Source organism: Ambystoma mexicanum, chromosome 1p (genome assembly GCF_040938575.1).
Source record: "Ambystoma mexicanum isolate Mex_15411 chromosome 1p, UKY_AmexF1_1, whole genome shotgun sequence".
Classification (NCBI taxonomy): Eukaryota; Metazoa; Chordata; class Amphibia; order Caudata; family Ambystomatidae; genus Ambystoma; species Ambystoma mexicanum.
Window position 1 is genome coordinate 1,489,146,037 of NC_090921.1, and position 24,699 is coordinate 1,489,170,735.

Consider the following 24,699-nt stretch of genomic DNA (forward strand, 5'->3'; position numbering starts at 1 on the left):
TTAACATTGTCCTGCTTTGATGCGGAATATACTAGAATATCGTCGATGTACACTAGAGCACAGACATCAATCAATTCCCGTAGGACATCGTTCATGAAGTATTGAAATGCTGCAGGCGCGTTGCAAAGGCCAAAGGGCATTACTTGATATTCGTACAAGCCGTATTTGGTGCAAAAAGCGGTTTTCCATTCGTCGCCCTGTTTTACGCGAACAAGGTGATGTGCCCCCCTCGGGTCTAGTTTTGTGTAGATTTGGGCATCTTTGACTTGATCAAGCAATTCAGGGATCAGTGGCAGGGGGTAGCAGTTTTTTTACAGTACCCTGATTCAGTGCGCGATAGTCGATGCACGTTCTCAAGTCCCCCTCCTTTTTCGGTACGAAGAATAGAGGACTGGCTGCTGGACACTTCGAGGGACGGATTAACCCGTTGGCCAGGTATTGGTCAAGATAGGCCTTCAGGTGCTGGTTTTCTGGTTCCGTGAGTGCGTAAATTCGCCCACAAGGGATTTGTGCACTGGGTATCAGGTCGATTTGGCAATCGTATGGTCTATGCAGTGGCAGAGTATTAGCCTGTTCTTTCTGAAGGACATCTTGAAAGTCCTGGTATTCACTTGGTAGGGTGCCGATTGCCACAGTCGCAAGCATGGAGGTTCTGGTGTCTATTGGTTGTTTCTCTTGGCGATAACATGTCTGTGCACAAGTCTCGTTAAAGGCCAATTCTTTTGATTGCCAATCGATTTGAGGATTGGGAGCTACTAACCATGGCATTCCCAAAATCAACCGGAACTGTGGTGCCTTAATGAGGTCGAAAACGATAGATTCTTGGTGTCCATCCTGGCACAGAAGGGTTAAAGCTGCAGTGCATTGGGATAATGGACTAGAAGCTATTTCCGTGCCATCGACAGTGGTAACAGTGTCAGTGGTTGATTTAGGGCGTAACGGAAGCCCCATCTTTGCTGCAAGATCCAGGTCGATGTAATTCCCAACGGCTCCACTGTCAATGTACGCTTTTACTGCGTGCATCCGAGATGGTTGTTGGTGATTGATCAAGACCACAGATAGTGCAAAATGGGAGGTCTGTAGTTCACTTTATTCGCTCGACAAGTGGACCCCTACACTTGCCGGGGTGGGGAGTTTTCCGATTCCTTTATGGTATCTTCCTTGTCCATGGCCCCTACCGTCCTCCTCGGTGGCTTCACAGGGCACTCTTTAAGGAAATGACCTGACCTTCCACAGTACAGACATAACTGCTGTTGTCTCCTTTTATCCCTTTCGCTTTAGTCAAGGGGATCTGACCCCCCCCCGATTTGCATTGGTTCTCCTGAACCTTCCGTTGTGCGGGCAATATTGTCTTTTGAACGCACATACATAGGGCGAGGGTCCGGTCTGGTTCGATCTGCTCTTCGGTCCTGCAACCTATGATCCAGTTGAACAACAAGGTCAATGAATTCTGAGCAGTCTTTCGGGGGGTTCACTACTTGTGCAAGAACATCCTTGAGCTCCCCCCGCAACCCCAATGAAATAACGTGGTCCTCTTCTCCACTGGCCATTCTGCTTCAACTACGAGTCTATTGAACGTGGCTATGTATGTTAATACGTCTTGATTCCCTTGGCGTAGGGACATACGTTTGTTGTCTAATGCCTGCCCATGAGTACGACAGGCGAACTGCTTTTCCATCTCCTGCTGAAAGCCCCTGAAGTCATGCAGCAAAGGATCGTCTTGGGCCACAAAGGGTACAGACCAGTCCGCGGAGCTACCACTCAGGTAGGATAGCACAAAAGCGACCCGTGATTGGTCATTCGGAAAGGCCCCTGGTCTACAAAGGAAGTGCAGGTGGCACTGGTTCATGAATGTTGCAAACCTCTTGGGATCCCCCATAAATCATTCGGGCGGGGCCAAGGGACTGCCCCAGGAAGGGTTATCTGAACGGGATTGGCTGATGGTGCTGGCATCGAGGGCAGTCTTCCCGGCAGTGGTGCATGCCCTGCTTGTGACTGGAGAAGTTGCTGGCTTAAATCATCAGTGCGTACTTTGGCTACTATCAGCTCTCTCCTCAGGGTGTTGGTCTCCTGCCTGGCTGCATGTACTTCGGAACGTAGCTGCCCCAACATGTGGGATAACTGGTCAGTTTCTGACGTTTCCATGACACAGGTGGATTTTGATGTGAGGCTTTGTGTTCTGTAACGCTCACCTGGTATCCACGGGGACGTCACTCAGCCTGTTCTGATCTCTTACGACCTTGAACCCTTCCCTGGAGTCTACTTGACTAGAGACTGGGCCTGAAACACAGGATTGGTAGAGTTTAACTCCCTATTGTCTCTGTGTGCTTGAATCCCTTCTTCCCCGGGGTCCAACCCTTCCCTTTGATCCACAGCTCACCCTTTTTTCTTGGAAAGTGTGCTCTCCGTCCTGCTTTCAGCGCAGGGGTGCGTTGATTGATGCGGGCTCGTTGCTGCCTAGTTACTTCACTGCCAAGAGTCCGACAGGTGAGTATGAGTCTTTTGAACAGTTCTCTAACTTCGTTCCTTTCCTTCCTTAGATGATGGCCGGCGTCCGGGGATGGGGACGTGCTGCTGAGATGAGTAGCACTGAAGGTGAGTGAGAGCGCGATGCGCAATGCGACCCTTTCGTATCTGTATTGAACTGAGTTCTTTTTCTGTGTCTTTTAGGTGCCACAACGTTTTCAGCATGGATGCCGGTTATGAAGAAGAAATGCGGTGAGTAAGCGCAGTCTGCGGCGCCTCTAGATGTTTCCACGCTAACCTGGAGTGTCTTCTCCCTCTTGCAGAAGGATGAGAAGTTCCAGAGACATAGTTCCCCCAGACCGGCTGGGATTCAGGTAAGCGTTTGATGCTCGTACAGTCTTTAAAAATAAGCGAAGATTTGCTGAATGCTTACTAATGCCTTTTTTCTGTTCTTTTCCCTTTTCCTTAGGAAGCGGCGTGCCGGGATGGGAATGACACCGCCGAAGATTCCCGCAGAACAGAAGGAGCGATGAATGATGGGCAGAAGCGCCGCAAGGTAAGGCTGTTCCTAACAGTGGTCTTGTTCTTGCAGGAGCTGAGCGGCAGAAGAAAGATGCAGGCCTACTGGAGACCGATCTGAACACAGTGAGTGTCCCGCTGCAGGTGCAGAAAACACAAAGCATGTTTCTGAGGCTGGGCGTGGCTTAAATAGTCTCTGGGTATCCCAGGTGTCTCTGGACTGAACCACACCCAAAAGACTAGACTGTACATGCAGTTCTGGAAACCAAAATATGTGGGGGCATCCATCTTGTCCCCATCAATGCACTACAAGTCCAATCCCCAATGTTATCCTATGGGAGTGAGTGAGTCTGGTGCCACAAGCGCCAAGTCTGACTCCAAGTGGGTCTTTGGAGGGATGGAGAGGCCCTTGAGGGCCATGTATGTGATCATGGCCTGGCTCCAGCCTGACATCTTGGAGGCTGGGGACATGAGGGGCAGGAATCATGACAAGGGCACACTCTTGATTCTCTGATCTCTACAGACCTTCCCCTCTCTATCCCTCTCACCACTCCTCTCTCCTGGAGTGATCGCTTTCTCCTTTCCTCCCAGCTCTCTCTCGCTACTCCCTAGGCCAAGCCAACTCCAGCACTGCCACCTACCTTCTCGGTTATCTGACCCTTGAAGCATGTGTCAGTTGAGACTTTCGCTGCCACTTTCTCAACCCCCCGCCCCCTTTGGCTGACTCACACCCTGACACAGCCCTCTCATTGCTCCACTCCGCTATATCTGATACTCTCAATGTTCTTGCCCCTGTCATGAGGATTCACTTGAAGCCCAAAGCCAAGTGGAACTCCTGGTATGACTCAGATCCTGCCACCCTTAAATGCAAGTGCAGGGCGGCTGAGAGGAAATGGCATGCTTCCAGTAGATCCTCTGAGATACTGGCCTGCCGCCTGCTCCAAAGGCAATGCCGGCTCTCTGTCCACACCAAGAAGAGAGCCCACATCCAAGTCTGTGTCTCTGCGGCATCTAGCAACCTGTCTGAACTCTTTAAAATCTACAAGGAGCTGGCCAATCCTGCTGCAGTCTCTACCTCTGCTGCCCCCTCCCAGGACCTTTGCACCGCCCTGGCTTCTCATTTCATCTCTAAAGCTCAGGACATCCTGTCCTCTCTCTCTTCCTCTGCTCCTGCCCCCTCTACTCCCTGCCCTTCCTCTGGCCCTTCTTCGGCCACCTCTCCTCTCTCCTCTGCCTTTCCCCTGTTCTTCCCAGATGAGGTTTCTAGACAAGTCTGATCTATGAAAGTCTCATCAAAACAGGTTTTCCCCTGTTCCTCCAAAACCATCAAGGACCACATTGACACCTTGGCCCCTGCTCTGGCTGACATCTGCACCCACTCCTTCACCACAGGAGTCTTCCCTTAGCCCTAAACCACTCCCTTGTCCGGCTAACTATCGCCCAATCTCCATTACTCCCTTCCTGGGCAAACTCCCGGAAAAACTGGCCATCTCCCAGCTTAATCTTCACATTGAATCTGTTGGTTGTCTCCATGACCATCAGTCTGGCTTCAGAGCTGCCAGAAGCACGGAAACTGCTCTTCTGAACATCCATGAAGACGTGCTCTCCAACCTCGATTCCAACACCCCCTGTGTCCTCATCTTACTTGATCTCTCTTCTGCCTTTGACACAGTCAACCATGCCATCCAGCTCAACCATCTCCGTGATAACCTGGGTATCACAGATCATGCTCTGGATTGGCTGATCTCTTTCCTCTCCGATCGACCAACCCAGGTCCAACTCCTTCCTCTCCTCTATCTCTATCTCTACCTCTGGTGTTCCCAAGCGGTCTAACCTCTCTACCTGGCTGTTCAACCAATACCTGGCACTCCTTGCCCACCGGATTGCCGTTCTCTGTCCCAACTTTCAGTGCTACAAAGATGACATTCAACTCATTTTTAGGCTCCCTTCAGCCACTTCTTCTCCTTCTCTCATCTCTGACTGTCTGTCTGCTATCCAGGAGTAGTGTTCCGCCAATGATCTCTGCCTTAATGCGAGTAAGACAGAGATTCTCCTCATCGGCACACCTGCACCTTCCTTTCCTGTCACTCTCTGCCCGGCCTCTCTTGGCCCTCTTCCTGCTCCCACCTGTGAGGCTAAAAACCTCTTGGTCATCTTCGACGCCACACTCTCCTTCTCTCCTCACATCTCTGACGTCTCGAAGAAGTCACACTACCAGCTGCACCTCCTCAGAGGTGTTCTTCCTTTCCTCTACTTCCCCCAGAAGCTCAATGTCTCCAGAGCTCTGGTTCTCTCTAGACTGGAATACTGCAACAGCCTCTGTTTAAATCTGCCTGCTTCTACACTCAGCCCTCTGCAACTCATCCAGAGCAGGACTGCAAGACTTGTCCTTGGCCTCAAGCCCAGGGTTCATATCTCTCCAGGGCTGAAATATCTGCACTGGCTCCCAGTGGCTGCAAAGATTAAGTTCAAAACCCTCTGCATTGTCCACAAGGCCTTCTGGGGCCTGGGGCCTCCATACCTGCAACTCTCTCTTCCTAAATATCTTCCTTCTCGAACACTTCGCTCATCCGCCTCCAACTCCCTCAGAGTCAGTTGCTTCTCCAAGCAACTAGTTGGTTGTAGAACTCTTTCTTCGGCTGGGGCCTCCCTCTGGAACAGCCTCCCTGCCACCCTGAAACTTGAGGTGAACCATCTCTGGTTCCGGAAGCACCTCAAAACCTTCCTCGTTGCTTCTGCTTTCTCTGCTCCTCTCCCCTGCTGAACTCTTGGCTGAAACTGAAACTGCACTGGTCATTTTGCTACCCTCTGATCTCGGGCCCTGGTACTCTCCCCTGCCAGTTGCACCCCTGCACTGCCTCCCTGTAGTTTTAAAACTAAAAGAGCATCAGAAGGGAATACAATACGTACTGTCGAGGAAGTACTGTGACAAATAAATATTGTATGTGAATCTGATAGAATGGCAGAAGCCACCTATCTAGCATACGCGGAGGAGCTAGTAGAGGGAATCCTAGCAAATCCATCTATATTAGGAGTTGACCAACAAACAGACCTACAGCAAAAAGGTGATGAGTGGAATGAGTTGGAAGTCTTGCGCAAAAAACTTATCAGGACAGAACTCCATGGAGCAATAATGACCGAGTACCTCAGATCACATAGAGCGCCCAATGGATTAATCATCAAAATCAAACCACGCATATTTCTGGAACAAATCCAGTTCAGAAAAAACTGGAGCTTCATAGCTAATAAATGTATAAGGCATTGGTTGATCCTCATCATTAACACTGCAAAATCGGTCTCTGAGAAATTGATGAATGAAATCATCCTGAAACAAGACGTCTTGGCGGCAAAAGTGATTGTGGGAAACCACTTGAAAAAAAAGCACAGAGGCCTTGGATGCGACCATTAAAGAATTCAGAGAATTCAATTTAAATAAGAAAATCATAAAATTTAAAAAAGCTATCGCAGCATTCTCACATGAGAAAAAATACCCATATAGCACTGATCAGTACTATGAAGAAGGTGAGAAGAACAGCAAACAGACCGCCAGCAATGTACAATCAACAGGACGTCAATACCGACGCAAAAATAGACCTAAACCTAACAACTGGAAATTTTCCAGTGGTAGTTCAGATGAGGACACGACCCGACCAGCAAGAAACCTACGCTTTGAAGATCAGGGTACAGAAAACACCTGGCAACACCCAAGGTTTTTAGCAACCACGAGGCAGAGGGAGACCAAGAGGCTGGTGGCAGGACCAGTCGCCCAGGGTCACATGCAAGAGGGGCAGAGGCTGGTATGAACAGAACGTACCAGGCGTTTAAACAACAGAGGGAGAAGGGAGAAAGATAACACACAGATGAGACAATCCCTAGTAGTAAATCTCTGAAACATAGTACTCTCCCCTGATGAACTCGGGGTACTTCAAAAGGGACTATCTTTTGTCCCCACCATGAAACACGAACCCTTTCAGGCTAGAATAGAGCTCACACAATTAATGAGAAAAAGTGGCCTAAAACAATATTTTGCGAACAACATGTCTAGACCAGCACGGGACACCACCGGCCTGCGCAATAAATCCACGTTCTACCCCCCGCCTAATGCAATCACACCAGAGTCTATAACATTTGAGAAGGCAGTGCTTAAGAAAATGGAAGAAATATAAGCAGAGAATAATAGCCCCTTCTACAATCTGAATAAAACTGAGAATAAGGCACTAAGAGAGCTACAAAATAACCAGGATATTTTAATTAAATCTGCCGATATTGGAGGAGCCATAGTAGTGATGGCTAAAACTGATTACCAAACCATGGTCAATGGCCTGGTCGAGGAGAGAACGACCGATAGAAGATTGGGCACAGATCCGACTGGCACTCTGAAGAATCTCATTGATCCCATAATTGAGGAAGCGCTGACAGAAGGCTACATTAGCCCTAAGGAAGCTGAGTTTCTCTGCCCCAAATTCCCAAGATGTCCTGCCTTCTATGCATTACTAAAAATACACAAGGGCATTATACCCCCAACTGGATGACCAATAGTCTCAGGAATAGGATCTATATTGAAACCATTATCCCAATTTGTGGATTTCTTTCTTAAAGATGAGGTTACGGCTATGAAATCCTAGACCAAAGACACCACAGCGGTCCTGGTCCACCTTGAATCTTTGAATTTACTCAGTGATGACATATATATAGTGACAATGGATACTGAATCCCTTTACTCAAAAATACTGCAAGGCAAAACACTCAAAGTCATTGAGAAAACGCTAAGAGCAATCCAACCACCCATTGAAATGCCGATTAACCTGATTATGCAATTGACGGAACTAGCACTAACAAAAAACGACTTCATGGTTGATGATCGATACTTCGAGGAAATTTCAGGGACAGCGATGGGGGCAACTTTTGCCCCACCCATAACCTATATTTGGCCCGATTTTGAAGAGCGCCACATTTACCATCCATCGAATCCCTATACACAGAACATCTTGAGTTGGCGACGCTATATAGATGACATTCTCATGTTCTTCACAGGAACAGAAAATACCTTGCATGAATTTATGAACTGGTTGAATGGACTAAACCCATTCCTGAATTTCACTCATGAATTCAGCAAGCACCGCAACATTTTTGGGTCTCAAACTAACCAGACATGGACAAAGGGTGGAAACTAAAGTATTTCAAAAACCAACCAACAGGAATTCCATGCTGGAATTCACAAGTTTTCACCAAAGGATCCTACGAGAGAATTTGCTGTTTGGGCAATTCCTCAGATTCAGACACAATTGCACAACTAGGCAGGAATTTGATACTCAGTCAGAGAAGCTTGGCCAAAAATTGAGAGAGAGAAACTACCCAGAAAGATCAACACGTCATGCTAGAAAAAGAACCTGCAACATACCAAGAGATGTCACTCTAACTGAACATCCAAAAAAGGCTAGAGATGAGAACCAACCAACAGCAGTCTTTAGTCATTCCCCCAGGTTAAACGGATCAAAAAAGAAATTAGGAGGCACTGGTACCTCCTGAATATTGGGGAAAATAAAATAAGCATCCCACTTTTTGCAGTAAAAAGAAGAAGGAACATCAGCGATGCCGTAGTACACACCCATAGAAAAGAACGAGTAAGTGATAAGCAATCACACATCTGGCAACATTCCAAAGCCAAAGGGCATACACCCTGTGGTATCTGCTCGGTGTGCCCCTTCACGAAACGCGCCACCACCATAGATATAGGATGGACCACGCCGTGGGAGCAAAGAACTTTCACTAACTGCAATACTACGAATGTGGTATACCTGATCCAATGCCCTTGTGGCAAGAACTATGTTGGAATGACCATGAGAGCTTTAAGAGTTAGAATCTGTGAGCACAGATCAAATATCAGATGAAAAAGGCTAACAGCCCCCCTGGTGGAACATTTTGTACTTAACAAACATTCAGAGAATGACATCAGCTGGACTATACTTGAGAAGGTAGCAGTACCAAAATGTAGAGGGAACATCGGAGCTATACTACTGAGAAGAGAACAACAGTGGATTTTCAGACTTGGCAGCCACCGGAATGGGCTTAATGAGGAAATATGCTGGCAAACTCTAGCAGAGTTATAGAAACCAGCATTAAATTCCCAACACTTCTACCTGAATAGCCCATCAAATTGTAATCAATGATACATCTCAACAATACAAAATGACGAAAGGATCTATACTAGAAAAAATCTAGTAGTCATGGTGTAAAAGTGAACATTGCTGTAGAACCGCTGTGGGGCTAAGAATTGCATGCCCATAGTGACTCGATGGAAGGGGTTGATATGTCCAGCCCCCTAACAACTCTAGGGAACATATGTGTAGTAATATATAATCTACAGATAAAAAACGAAACTTACTATGCAAAGGAATCTACAAACCTATACCCTTGCACAACCTATCTGGCTGTGACACACTCTTCACGTGTATATATTACATGTACATAGCGAGTCTAGCAACAGGGCTGATCTGTTCAGCTCACATATAACCTCAGAGACTCAGTATGGACCGGAGTGGAATTAGCTGTCGGCCACTAGTGAATACAGAGCCAGCGCGTTACTAGCTCGGATCAAAGCAAAAGTATATTTTGGTACTAGAATCATAGTGTGCATATTTAATTCCATCAATAATTAACACATAGCATATCTAAAACTAGATTACAAATATACCGAATGCAGTAATAAGACTCCAATGAGCAGGTAAAGCAATCGCTGTAACACTCCAATATTAGTAATAATAAAAACAAAAAGAGGACCATACTGCCTCCAGTAACCTACGTCACGTGCTAAAACAAACAAAAAGTCGGTACCTCCAAGATGGCGGAGGCTACACCGCTCGAAGCAGACGCTGGCTGTGAGACGTGCTCCAACAGAAAACAGAGGTAAGAGCATAGTCGAATGATTATTATTTTTGTGCCATCCGTACTCCTGAATAGAACACCCTGGCGCCTTTAATACGAACAGTGTGGCCCGACGAACTTGACAGTGCATCCGGGTATAACTGGGGGTTTATCTGGTGCACTGCGCGTGAAACAGCATGGATAGCCGTTAGCCTCGCTGAAAACACCTACAGACATAATGATGTGTAATCTACATCTTTAAAGTGCGAAACGCATCAGGAGGGAGTATAAGCGACCACTGCAACACGCGTTTGGCTATTTATGATGCAGTACGCACGATACAGCGCGCACAAGCGGAGGCATCAAAAATACCCCCACGGACGTAATGATGTGTAATTTACCTCTATAATGTGTGAGATGCATTAGGAGACGGTACGAGTGACCACTGCAGTATGCATCAGGCTAATAAGTCACATATGGTGGCAGACTAACCAAATGGATAACGCACAAATGAATATTGGTACAACTCACTAGAAGGCTATGCAGCAGTACTACACCACTGGTACTTGCAATCTATTACAGTCTAAGACAGTGAGGATGATGATTTGTCAGCGTGAGTCACGCATGCTGTATACAAGCCTAATACATCAAAGGATTGAATATTTGGACTGATACATCATTTTCCCCTCTTTTTGACTAGGTGTTTAAGAGTGGGCACAGGGCATTGTACCCTGTACCCTGTTGAACCACCACTGCTACCTAAACACCAGACCGGGCTCTACATCCAGCCAATATTGGGACACAGACATTTAAAGACAAGAATACCGCCCTTGGGGTGAGTATTATGACCATCTCTAGCAAGTATTATATCTAAGAGATAATGAATGCTGGAATTCGTTTCGTGAAATCATAGTAAGTAGGTATTATTTACCCACAGATGATATCCCCCCTCAGAGAGGAAAAATAACCGATATAGATCTGATGACACAAAAGGAACGACACACTGCCACCCATTAGAGATCCTGAGAGGTAAGCCTTCCTTTTTGTGTCAGCTGCAACACAAACACCTTAAGACATGTAAAGTATTGACAGTCCCCCTTTTGTATATATTCCCTTTTAGGGACGGAAAGAAGGAAAATTGTGATGTCCCACAGCCAAAATTGAGACGCCCTCCTCACAGTGAAAGACGGAGCGCAAGACAACAACTGAGAAGATTGTCTTTTTAAAACATGTTCTCTGTGATGATAGCTGCCACAGTGAAAGTCCAGAAGAAAGCGGACAGTGTGTCCGATTCCGCTGAAACCGGTAGACAAGGAGTGGATTAGACTGGCAACCTAATCCCATGTACCCATAGATAACAAAATTGGGCCTGTAAAAATTACATCGTCATTTTATTTTATTTCTTAGCAATATGAATCAACATTGAGACACATATTGAATAAAACTACTATTCATATGTTATTGCTTTTTTAGTGTTTTGATAAGTCACAGGAAATGGAAGCAATAGTATTAAAAGCAGTCAGATTGACTTCCAGTAGTAGTGTGCGCCTAGTTTTAGTAGATTACAAAAGCAGTGAGAGAGGATAGGGCGAGATTTCTCTTCTATCCCCTAACCTTGATAGGCGATCAGCGCACTACCAGGGCGAGTTACATCTAATTGAGGGATAATGACTTTTTCTGTTGGGACAGTGAGTAATTTGTAGTGAACTGAGATTGAGGAATAAATTGAATAAATGTATTCTGTCTCTTATGTGTTATAACCATGAATGGGTTGAGACAGGATTGCTAACCCGTTGACTTTAGTTGTGACTAACCATATATGAGGAGCCAGGAATGAGACACGGAAACAGAGTACTGATGGTGATTGGTACACACTTTTATTTAAATAATTAATGGGTTGGAAAATGCCTCACGGTCCCTAATCTAGGAGTTATTTTCCTACCTCAACTGAAAACTAAGGGTCTTTCCTGTGTCAACTGTCTCTAGGGGAAATGACACCCTTCCCTTTTACTTTACTTTACTTTACATTATTTGTTGTGTGCATCGAAAATGGCCCGCAGGCATACGGGGGCAAATCCTGTCCATAACACATCCATTAGTAAGTGATCTAGCCTTTACTTCAATTAAATAAATGTGTTTTGAGTTTATTTTTAAACTCCTTGATCGTCAAACAATTTCTTATCGTTGCTGGTAAGGCATTGCATTCCATCGGGGCAATCGACCAGAAAACACCCCTTCTAACTAGCTCCGTAGAGGTTTTTGGGACTTGTAGATTCCTGTCCCCATTTGATCGCAGAGAGCTTACCACCTGTTTGACTTTTAGTCTGCTGGCAATATACCTAAGGGATCAACTAGTCAAGACAGAAATAACCAGCGATCACAAGCAAACAACACTAGAGACCAAGAAACTAGGCACATTTGCCTGCTTACATTATAATAATTGTCACAATGTAGTGAAAGGAAACTATATCATGCACCCACGGACAGGTGCAAAAATCAAGTTAAGACACTTTGGGCCTCATTACAACTCAGGCGGTAAGGGTTTTACGGCGGCATAAACAGCGCCGACCCTTACCGCCTGAGTACGAGGTCCCTTAGCGCCATGGCGGACTTAACACCTGCTTTTAGCAGGTGTTAAAATCCATGGCGCTAAGGGACCATGGAGTTAATTACGCCACCGTAATTTACGGTGGCGTAATTAACGCCTTCCCCACTCCCATTATGCCCTATGGGCCAAAATGGGACTGGGGAAGGGTAAATGGGAAAATGGGGATTTACCGCGCCGCCAAGGTTGGAATGGGGCGGTAAATCCGCCAACCACCATGGCGTAAACATAGTTTACGCCATGGTGGTAAAGTCACGGCCCAGGTGGTAACTTACCGCCTGGGTCGTAATGATGCCCTTTGACACTTGCGACACCATGACGGTCATCTATGCACTAAATTGCCCATGTGGAATATTCTATGTGGGCCAAACTTCCCGAAAAATTAAAGAACAGTATAATGAGCACAAAAGTAATATTAGGACAAACAACATCCATTCACCAGTGGCTAGACATTTTACAGAAAAGAGGCATACAGCAGCACAATTCAGATTCATGGTACTAGAGATAGTCCAGAGGTCACCAAGAGGGGAGTGGGGGGACCATGCCAAGAGACTTGATCAAAGAGAACTCTATTGGATCGATAAGCTTGACAGCCTGAGCCTATATGGGATGAATGAGGAGTTTTATTTGGGTGCTTTCTTATAAACCAATACAGTGACTATCAATGCCACGGTTACAGTGATGAGAGGATCCAACCAATCTATACAGTGTTCACTTCTTTCAGGGGAACCCCTAAGCACACAATGAGGACAGGCCCCAATGAATCCCAAGATTGTCCACTTCCTTCAGGATAATACCTGAACACACAATTCAGGGCTGGTAGAACAATGAAGTCTGAGAAAAGTAAAAGCTCTATACCGGTTCACAAAGAGTTAACAACTCACACAGCATGGCCCTCATTACAACACCAGCGCTAAACCATGGAGCTATTAGCACCATGGTTGCTGCCGGTATTGTAACGAGTCCGCCATGGTGAAATGGGGAAGTACCACCCCATTCCAAGGTTGGCGGGGCGGTACTTCCCCATTTCACCATGGCCCTTCCCCATTCCCATTTTTGCCCCATAGGGCATAATGGGAATGGGTAAGGCGGTAATTAGGGTACCGCAAATTGCAGTACCGTAATTAGCACCAAGGTCCCTTTGCGGGTCCATTCCTTAACGGCTGGTAAAACCAGCCGTTAAGGTGGGAACCTGCAAAGGAACCTCGTAATCAGGCGCTAAGGGATTACCGGTACCGGTACCCTTACCGGTACCGGTAATCCCTTAGCACCAGGGTCGTAATGAAGCCCCATGTCTATTTCCACCTGAGATGGATTTATAAAGAGCCAGCTATCCATACAGTGTGTCGATTTCCAAGTTGCATCTGCAATAAACACAGAAATGCCAGAATCTTTTAGATGCATAGTGCACAATGCACATTGAAAGATTTAATGGATATCAGTGGTGTATACTATAATAACAGCAGGTGTTGACCGGATAAGCAATTTGTTTTCCCATATTTACTAGTCTTCCAAAAATAAGAAAGAGCATAAACATCCGCCCTACCTATATTTACTGTGCGAAATGACACCCTATTTCTTGGGGCCTAGAGTGTGAGCATGGGTGCCCTTTGGACGCTCATCTTAATGCCCCAGTTTCAATGTACATATCAATTTAACTTTTTAGTTCGAGTTAGACAACACGCAATGATTGATACACGCTGCCGCCGTGCAGTGACGTCATTTGTTTACATGTGACGTCACCGCGCTGATGTGCGGACGTGTCTCTGAGCCGTTTTCTACATTTTTTCACAACCATGGCGAGCGACAGCCTTAATCCATTTTTCGTGTGACTTTCACCGCCCATGAGCTGATTCTTCACTAGGCAAGGAGATTACTTGCTACAAGAGGTAAGTGTGCCTCCAAACTGACACGTAGACAGAACACACTGTTGTGGCCTTAAAGGACGACAGGATGCTGTAAGGGGTTCCAACTGTCTTTATTGTAAGACAAACGGGCGGACCTTAAACTGCCTTAACTCGGGACAAACATTTACTCACAGTTCGGTTCAGTTCAACTTCATGGCTTCCCAGTTAACTCACTGTGGGAAGGGTGTGCACAATGATGGCACGCTGCAAGCTTCTAGGGCCCCCATGTAGCCTCTTGTGGCTGTGGACTTATGCCCTAGAAGCTGTGACTGGAGGCTGCTCAAAACCTCCTGTTGTTGCCTCCTTATCAGGAGCAGCGCTGTGGCATGACCTGCTTGGTCTGCCGCTGCATCAACACTGGCGGGAACGTTATCCCGCGGAGCGTGGGCTCGCGAGATCACGTTATGCCGAGATCTCACGAGAACACGCTCCCGCAATCACGTGATGTCCCCACACACCTCCTTTGCTGGGAAAAGGATGGATGGTCATTCCATGACAAAGCCCGCAAACTTGCTGGGCTTCCTTCTCTCTCTCTGAGGTCTGCTTAGATCTGTATCTGGGGCAGATCTGAAGTAGTCGACGGCCCATGCACATGCCAACATTTCTTTCTCAACCGTGGAGTAATTCTTCTCCAATGATGACAGCGCTTTGGATGCAAACGCCACAATATTCTCAGTGTCTCCCTTCTTCTGGGTCAAGGTGGCCCCCAGGCCATACGCGCTGGCGTCTGTGGTAATGCAGGTGTCCCATTCAGGGTTGTATGGGTTCAGGCACGGCGCGTGTAGGATTCTCTTTTTGATTTCACAGAAAGCTTTGTTCTGTTCCGGGCCCCAAGAGTAGGCTGCCCCCTTCTTCAGAAGCTCCTTCATGGGAGACGTGGTCTCGGAGAATCTAGGGACGAATTTGGCATAGTACTCCACTAGGCCCAGGAATGAGCGTAACTCCTCTTTGGACATCAGAGCCGGGGCTTCTGTTATGGCCTGCATGAGGTTCTTCTTGGGACTGACACCGTCACTTGAGATGCAGTACCCAAGGTATTCTACCTTGTTCACTCCGAAGATGCATTTTTCATGGCGTAGGTGAATGCCCTCCTCTTGAAGCCTGCTCAAGACTGTCCTGAGTGCCTTATCATGGGTCTTGTTGTCTTTGGCATACACGAGGATATCATCTTGAAAGAAGGAAACATTTGTGAGTCCTTTAAGTAAGGAGTTCATCATCCTCTGAAATGCGGATGCTGCCGACGACAACTCAAATGGCATGCGGGTATATTGGAAGGTGCCGAAAGGAGTGATGAACGCTGTAAGGGGGCGAGAGGATTTGTGCAGGGGAATCTGGTAATAGGCATCACGCATGTCCAGCTTAGAGAAGATTGCCGCCTCTTTCATCATGAGGACGATTTTGTTGATGCTGGGGAGTGGAAAGCTATCCGTTATTACCTCTAGATTGAGGCTTCTTAGGTCGATGCAGATCCTGAGGTTGTTGCTGGATTTCTTTTTGACCAAAACTACTGGACTCAGCCACTCTGAGGATTCCACGGTCTCGATGGTTCCTTCTTCGACCATCTTCCGAAGGTGGGCATCCAATGCGGGTCTCGCTGTGGCAGGTACTGCCCTGACTTTGTGTTTCACCGGGATCGCGTTGGGTTTCAGGCAAATCTTGTGGACAAAGTTTCTCACCTTCCCTGGGTTCTCGGAAAACAGGTTCGGGAACATCTCCTTGAAAATTTGCGCTGCTCCTGAGGAGACCATGAGTACCTGTTCCGGATGCGGGAATCTAGTTTCATGCTGAATTTGTGTTGATCGTCCCATCCCAGCACGGCTGGGCCTTTGGGTGAGAAATACACTTTGGTGGTGGTAGACCTCCCTTTGAAATCGATCCGAGCTTTGATGTAGCCTAAAAGGTCGACAGTTGCACCACCGAACACCGTCGGTTTTTGCCTGGCCGTTCTGATCTCTACTTTTGCTTGTCCCATCATCTCCTTGTATGTGTTGATGGGGAGGATAGTGAGGTCAGATCCCGAGTCTGCCATGATGCGCGTTTCCATTCCGTCAACCTTAATAGTGCAGTGGGGCTTTTCCCTCCTGGCATGGGGGGCGTTTACCATGACGACCGTGGGTCTGCCCTGTAGATCGTCATCATCGCTTGAAGCGCAGTCACCATCGACACGGGAAACCGTTTTCTCCCGCCACGTGCATGCCGGAGCCACGTCACCAATGCGTCCGCACTTAGAGCACTCCTTATTCCTGGCGGGGCAGTCACGATCATTCGCCATGTGCTTGGTGCTGGCGCATCTATAGCATTTGGGTGCCTCCTTTTCCCTGGGACCTTTGTCTCTGGGGCCGTCGCGGGACTGCTTGTCTCTACGCCCTCTCCATTGTAGTGCCGCAAGTACGGGCACGGACAGGTGACTTCCCGCCTCTTTGCGTCTGCTGGAGGTTTCTTCCTCCGCCCTGGCAATTTGGATGGCCTTGTCAAGGGTGACCTCCTTTTCTTGTATGAACTTGTCCTGCACTTTCCTAGAGTTAGTGTGAACGACGAGCATGTCGCAGATGACCTGTTCTGCGTTTTCGCCAAAGGCGCAAAGAGAAGCCAGCTCCCTCCTCCTGGTGATGTAGTCGTCCACGGGTTCGCTCCCTTCTTGTTTGCGGGTGTAGAACATCAGCATGTGCAGTACAACGTTCTCCTTATTGGTGAACCTCTTCACAATGCGACAAGTCGCTTCCTTGTAGACGTCGTCGTCGTCATCATCGGCCGCAGCTATTGCCTTCAAACTGGCAAAAATGCGCTGACCTTCAACCCCCCAATGCATTTAACAGCATCGCCCTCTCGCGTGCCGCCCACTGCTTCCAGATAGGTGGAGAAAAGGGGCTCCCACTGCATCCATGGAATTTCTGGTGTCCCTGGTGAAGGGAGAAAGGCAGGGGGCGGTGTGGCGCCTTGCATGGTGGGCCTGTGGGTATTTTGATATCCTCGTCGCCAATTATGTTGTGGCCTTAAAGGACGACAGGATGCTGTAAGGGGTTCCAACTGTCTTTATTGTAAGACAAACGGGTGGACTTTAAACTGCCTTAACTCGGGACAAACATTTACTCACAGTTCGGTTCAGTTCAACTTCATGGCTTCCCAGTTAACTCACTGTGGGAAGGGTGTGCACAATGATGGCACGCTGCAAGCTTCTTGGGCCCCCATGTAGCCTCCTGTGGCTGTGGACTTATGCCCTAGAAGCTGTGACTGGAGGCTGCTCAAAACCTCCTGTTGTTGCCTCTTTATCAGGAGCAGCGCTGTGGCATGACCAGCTTGGTCTGCTGCTGCATCAACACTGGCGGGAACGTTTTCCTGCGGAGCGTGGGCTCGCGAGATCACGTTATGCCGAGATCTCGTGAGAACACGCTCCCGCGATCACGTGATGTCCCCACACACACGATTTTATGGTGGAACGACCTAACCACACTGTATTGAAGTCACTTAGATTTTTTTTTAATCTCGACGTGCATCAGCCGGAATGCATCCATCGTGTGACCACTACTGCCCACAAGCTGGTCCTTCACTAGGCAAGGATATTATTTGTTACAAGAGGTAAGCGTGCCGTCAAAACGTCACATAGATCGAAGACAAAAATATGTTGTGGAACGTCCTAACGACGTTCTGTTTAAACCATTGAAATCATTTATATTTCTATGACGGAAGGAGGCAACAACAGGAGGTTTTGAGCAGCCTCCAGTCACAGCTTCTAGGTTCACACAGTGACTGACTGACGGCTTCAATGAGGAAACAACCCACTAATAACTCCATAGTTCTAGACACATTGCCAGTTACCAGTGTAAACCTGCTGCAGTTTAGTTTTTATAATTGCTGTACCCTTCTGACTAAGGTTGGCCCATTTTTTTCATCTACTTCACCTTATTTTTTAGGCCAAGATCTACTGGGAGTGAGGCCACTATCCCCAACTACTTGAGACATTCCAGGAAACCATTTCCCAATGCCCACATAGGGGTATCCAGGGGGCACCGATGAGAGGCAGGAAATTATGGGAAATTATAGGATTGGTGAAAATTTAAAATCATGAGCCATCACTAAGATGAGTATAGCTAACATGCACTTTGTGTGGCGTCTTTTCCCAACTTGGTATGCATATTTTGCAGAGTGAATCAAGAGAAGGAATATTAAAGTTGAAAATAAGATGAGATATTGCTCCTGATGAAGGGATCCAAATCCCAAAATGGGTAGAGCTCTTTGTTATGTGGTTGAATAATGAAATACATTGATATATGTAGCACACACATCAAACAAAATTATATATTTGAAATACATCTGATTGTGTGGCTGCATATTTGTAGAAATGAAGATTATTACACTTTTGGTGAACTTAACAATATAAACGAATGCATCTGTTAAGAAATCTGAATATGCCTGTTTTTCCCTCGTTTCTTTTTTGGCAGAAGATGACTTTTTTGCTAGATCAAAAGATCAAATGTTATGCATCGGCCCGGCAGTCCACATATGGAGAACTTTACCTCGGTAGCAGTACACATCATAAGTTGCTCGGGAATCAGGAAATCCAGTCTGGTTTCTGAACAGAAAGATGGTTTTGACACCTGGTGAGCTGCCGCCACAGCGCTCTCGTGGCGTGATAATTGGGTAGCGTACACTGCCATCAGCCAACCACCCGGGATTGCAGTGGTCTAGTCCATCATTCCAAGCTGCATAGAGCTGGCCCGTTGTTGCTATTGTGGCCCCGAGTTCTCTACAGTGGTCCTTGGCTTGCTCCAGGCTGAATTTGTTTGTGCTGGTCTCCAAAAACACCTCTCCTGTAAAACAGAGGCAAGGCTCAGCGCGAAGGAGAGAAGAGATGATGCTCAGAGACAGCACACTTTCCCACCAAAAAGCAATCTGTGAAAGCCCACAATATGAAATCAAACTCAAATTGTATCACCACCTATCAAAAACACTATTTTTTGAATTCCAAAATCTGATGCAGGCCAAATCTATTATAATGCCATGTTGGAACGGTGCGCAGTCATAATGTCGACTGCAAAAAGTCGAAAACAATAATATCGAAAAAAGAAAATGTCGAAAAAAAAAAAAACAAATGTGTTTTTTTTATTTATATTTTTTTTGGGTTTTGCTAAAAAAATAAACGGGGGATTGCCCCCCCCATTTAAAAAAATAAATAAATAAACTTTCGAAATTTTTTTTTTTCAACATTATTGTTTTCGACTTTTTTGTTTTCGACATTTTGACTATAAACCGTTGTGATACCTGTTGCTTCCATGGTACAGCATGACATTCCCACGCATCCACAGCATCCAATAAATAACATAGTTTTTTCCATTTCTAGCACACATGCGTACACTGGAAACAACATCAAAAATGGACCCCACCGCGCTACAGGAATTTTCTAATGCTCAGAGGGTTATTCTGGAGAGTCCTGCTGGGGTAGCATCAGATTTTCCTCCCTTCCCTAACATGAATGAACCATGGGCAAAACTCAAACTTCTGCTTATGAACTTCTGAAAAGGTAGAACGTTTGCGGGACCTAGAACTACTAAAAATACAGGTGATTTGCGTTCTCCTCAAACTAGCTTGCCCTTGCCTGCTGATAATTAGGGTGCCACAGCTCATCAAAGCTGTCTTGACAATGGGGTGTAACGGGAAGGGTCATGACCCTGTCATGAGCGGGAGGATGGAACCCCGCTTAACCTGGGTCAGAAGGCTAACCAGAACAAAAGCCCAAGCCAGCCCTGTCCCAGGTGTGGGACCTAGAAGTTTGGGGGTCCCCAGTCCCTAAATAATCCCCCCTTCTGCCACAAATATCAACCTCGATACCACCCTTTGTTTCGCAATGCCTCCCAATAGAGTTGCTGGCCACAGCTCTCTTTTGTTTTTTCAGAATGCAACTCCCAGAATCCCCTTGGGAGCAGCCAGGAAAACACAGACCGGAACCAAACATCAAGTATTTGAGAGAGAGTGGTATTTGTGGTGTATAGCACAGTATGTGTGTTGCAGAAATTGGGAAAGAGAAGTTTAGGAGCAAAGAGGGAAAGGTAGAAGATAGTGTGATAAATAGCAGTACAGTTATGAGTGTATTTAGCGAGTGTGAGAGGGAGTGAGTGCTAGGAGAGAGTGGGACTGGTAGATAGGGGTGTAGAAGTGGCATGTGAGGAGTATAGGACAGTAGACAAGTGAAGAGGGTGTAAGACTAATTAAAAGTGGGTGTAGTGCAAAGATGAGCAAGGTAGCATATCCCTGAGTTTGGTCGCAAGAAAGAGCAGTAATAGTGTTAGTAGTAGGTTGGATGGAGTGGTAACATCAAAGAGTGGAGATGAGGACTAGTAGTAGTGTGGATGGATGGGGTGAGTAGAAGATAGGGTAGCTGGGAAAGTAGCATTGGCAGTAGTGAGAAGAGCAGTGATAGTAGTAGTGAGTGAAAGCACAGTAGTGGTGGCAGGAGGATTGGCGGTAGTAGTGAGAGGAGCTGACTAGGAGGAAAAGTAATAGAAGTAGAGAGGGAGCAATAGTAGAGATAGAAAGGTAGTTGCCGAGTTTGGGTGGGGAGTAGTGGTAGTAGCGGTAGTGAAGGAAGATTAGCAGAAGTGCAGAGAAGGTATAGAGAAGAGGGGAAAGTGGCAGAGAGAAAAGTTTTAACATTGGAGAGAGACATAAGGAGGAGAGAAGTTGGGTGGAGTTGTAAGGATCGGAGAGTAGGGGAAGGAGCAGAATAGTGGATAGATACAGTACCAGAAGATCAAAAGTTACACATACTCCACCCTCTAGTACTAACATCATCGGTAGTGTAGAGACATGAAGATGAAGGAAGTCACTGAGGGAGATAAATGGCCAGCATCCCAGGAATTCCCAATTAGATCAAGGTAGAAAATAGACACCAGTGGTTACTGGTTGGTAGCAGTAACATAGGGTCAGGGACACCTAGCCAAGGGTGGGAATCCTACAGGAGGTGAGAGAGAGAGAGAGGGGGATAGCCACTTTCTCAAACCCCTTTTCCAGATGGTGCATCCTTTTAAATATCTTCCTGTTTTGTGCCGAACAATCTATGCTGCAAGAAACAGTCAATACCTTACATTGTCTTGAATTTTGGAAAATAAAAACCCTTCAACTTCAGTGGGACTCTGTGGCTTATTCATGCCATCTATGACAGGGAGTAAAACTACCCTGAAAACCCAACTTTGGAATTCAATGTCAGATTTGCAAATACTATCTGAATTGTTAGCTTCCGTCTATTTTGGGGAACTAAGATTCAAATGTCAGTGCCAAGCATGATCCAGAGACATACATTGCAAGAAAGAGAACACTGCTTTAATGTAATGAGCAGATGTAATGGAGGCGATAACAAAAAAATGGAAAGGGAGGGATGAATGTCAGAAAAACTTGAATTTTGTTTACCTGACAGAAAATGCAAACAGCAGTAGCTATACCCCCCTCTGATGCCGTATCGAAAGCCGGAAAGGGATTAGTGGAATAGTTGTGATGTCTTGACTATTCTATTGCTTTCATAAGCCGTCTTCCACTTGTTCTGTCTTTTCCCAACGTTTGCCTACAATCTTCAGTTTTGGACAGCCTTCTTTGCATCGGTCAGAAAGTGTTGGATGAATGTGTGCTTACCTGTACAACTGCATGCTCAGACACAGTTTCCCACAAACATTTTCCACGAACGTGGTGGAAAATCCTGCCCAAAAGCCTGATTGTTTTAGCGACAATGCCTGTGAAGCCTTTTGACAAACAAAAAACTCAATATTTGGAGTTCAGATGAATGTGCAAAGAGTCTTTACCCATCCATCCTAATAGACTTAAAGATGTAAGGCTCCTAGAATGTAACCCCAGTAGATAGAGCATACACCTCGAAGTCCAAGTTTCAATCAGATGAAGGTTTGCGTTTGGCAACCCTTGGGTTTGTGGGCTACTCCAATTTTCCACTCTGCATGTCTCCAAATCATGGACGATTATTAAAACAATAACACAAACTGGCAGTCTCAGCTAGTTTTTGCCTGGTCATGTTGTGTGAACTATCCCCCTCTCTACTTATAAAGTTGTCTACAGACCCACAGGACTTTTTTGCGGCTGCGTTTGAGGCTATGAAGCGCCTCAGTATTAATATATTTTGTTTAATAAGCAACACATTACCAACAGACATGTGCACACACCACTATGCAATATCTACCACGTGACTCCTGTTTAGAGATGAAGTCTTGTGTGCCTGTACTTCTTAAGGTGAACTTTCGAAGATAACATAGTATCCATTTCATAAAGTAAACAATGGATTGAAAGAAGTCGAGCATGCTCAGACTGTGTTGTTTCCCACGGTTGGCAAGCAGTGTTATCAAAATCGAATAATTTAAACTAAAGGTGATAGTTTACCGTGCAGCTCCTCAACATAGCAGTATACGTCGTACATGTCTTCTGGATCCACCACTCCATAATTACGGACCCCTGGGTGTCCATCCATATCTCCATAGCAGGCCTCCCTCGGGATCTGGATTGGGTATCTGACAAAATACACCAGAGAAGATCTCATACCAAAACAATATGGGGATTGAAAAGAAGTAATTTCAAGTGCAATTGGATCTTACGGTTTCTGACTGCCATACCCAAAAGTTACTGTAATTTTAGATACTTTACATACTTGCCACAACAGGGTGTCTTTCATTAATGAGAACCAAGGAGTCACTGAACATACCGGATATCTACAAAAGATGGGCATTATCAAACAACAACAATCATTGGCAATAGCAACAGTTTGGGTTATTGTCTAGCCATGGAAAAGGCACTCGTCAGGCTGAGCTGTGGTGGTATTTACTAGCCTTTGATGATAGCAGGTGCAAAATGGTACGAGTGCCAGACATCTAATAGCAGTGTCTGACATATGCCTAATACTTCTACACAAGTAAAAATCTGACACACATAATAGTGGTTTTAGATCCAGAGGCTGAAGGCAACAAGGCAGTGAAGACATTTCTATTACACCAGTAGCGGGTCTACAACCCCATTTAAGTCATTAGAGCCCGGCGAGGGTCAATGAGCTTGTTACAAGCAAGCTCATTGGCCCTCACCCGGGCCTTACCTCGCAGAAAAAGCTCTGAGCACCGCCGGTCCAAATTTCCTTCTGTTTGTGGCCACCATGGAAAGAGAGAAGGCCTTCGCCCCTTCCATGGTGGCCATTGTCTTTGTTTATTTTTGTTTACATTAATTTTAGTGGCCGCCATGGAAAGGAAGAAGGGACTACACATACTCCCTTCTCTCTGATCCCATGCAACGATTTTTTGTGCTTTTGTTTCTCGAGTCGAGAAACAGTTGCAGCGCTATTTCTCGACACGAGAAAAATTGCAATTAGTACCCTGGTACAATGTGCCGGGGTAACAATGGCAATAAAACCATTAGGGGGGTATTGCCAGTCGGGTAATGCCCCCGGGGCTCTGCTAAAGCCCTTCTTTCGCACTAGCTTCTAACTACGGCTCCAGAGGTTATATTGCCTAATTAACTCTCAGAAGACTGCTTTGAAAAAACACTGGCAGGCACTTTGAGTGCAAAGTTTGATGGTAAAGCTTGATTAAAGTGAGGTCAAAGAGATCCCATGAAGAGGTGTTTTGGGTGCTGAGGGGCAAAAACTGGGTGAGAATAGCCATAGGAATTAGCATGGCCATAGTCAGTCAATGGGTGGGCAACTAACCAAACAACACCTATGGGCTGTGTCCCTCCTCATATGCCATTTCTCCCTATCTGTACTCTAATGCAATAGTTTTGGCTTATAGGTGTCGCAAGCAGCACCAAATGGCCCAAACTAAAAGAGAAGGATTTTGATAGACCCGATTGTCAGGATGTGCTGTAACATCCTGATCAGCAGCCCCTCCACATCGTTTGGTGGGAGGTCTGCTGTTGCGGTCCTAAGGGGAAAAGAAGTGACGTTGGGTTAGAGAGGGGGACGGGGCAGAGGGGCAGTTCGTTGTGTGCAGTTAGATAAAACAGACGTGTTCCAGAGGTCTCGTGTCCCGCCTCTTATTGTGCGTGTGAGGGAGCCCGTGAGGGGCCTGTTGGAGTCCCACAATGGCGACGAGATAGTGAACATTAACCCAGCGTGTTCGGAGGCCTGTCACTGGACAGCTAGAGCACGTCGGCGCACCTCCCCGTGAGTGACACAGTAGGCGACACGGGCCCAAAAGGGCCCAGAAATCCAGCAGCCTGCCACACACCGTCAGGACAACACGGCAGCGCAATGCGCTGCAGTCAGCGGAAGGGGCCGGGAGCCCACAAGGATTGGCACATGGCACCCAGCGAAGGCGGTGCCTGGAGCCCGCAAAGAAGCCCGGTGAGAGTCAGCAACGACCC

General features: G+C 46.6%; 1 protein-coding gene across 6 annotated transcripts in view; it reads right to left on the reverse strand.

Moving 5' to 3' along the window:
• BCAN (brevican) overlaps positions 1 to 24,699 on the reverse strand; it is a 386,222-nt gene that overhangs the window by 210,351 nt on the left and 151,172 nt on the right. For all 6 annotated transcript variants that reach the window (XM_069607163.1, XM_069607162.1, XM_069607165.1 and 3 more), the window contains exons 5-6: positions 22,735 to 22,862; positions 18,876 to 19,169 (exon numbers count right to left, since the gene is read on the reverse strand). In XM_069607163.1, coding sequence (XP_069463264.1) covers positions 18,876 to 19,169; positions 22,735 to 22,862 — 422 coding nt within the window. The remainder of the gene's footprint in view (positions 1 to 18,875; positions 19,170 to 22,734; positions 22,863 to 24,699) is intronic.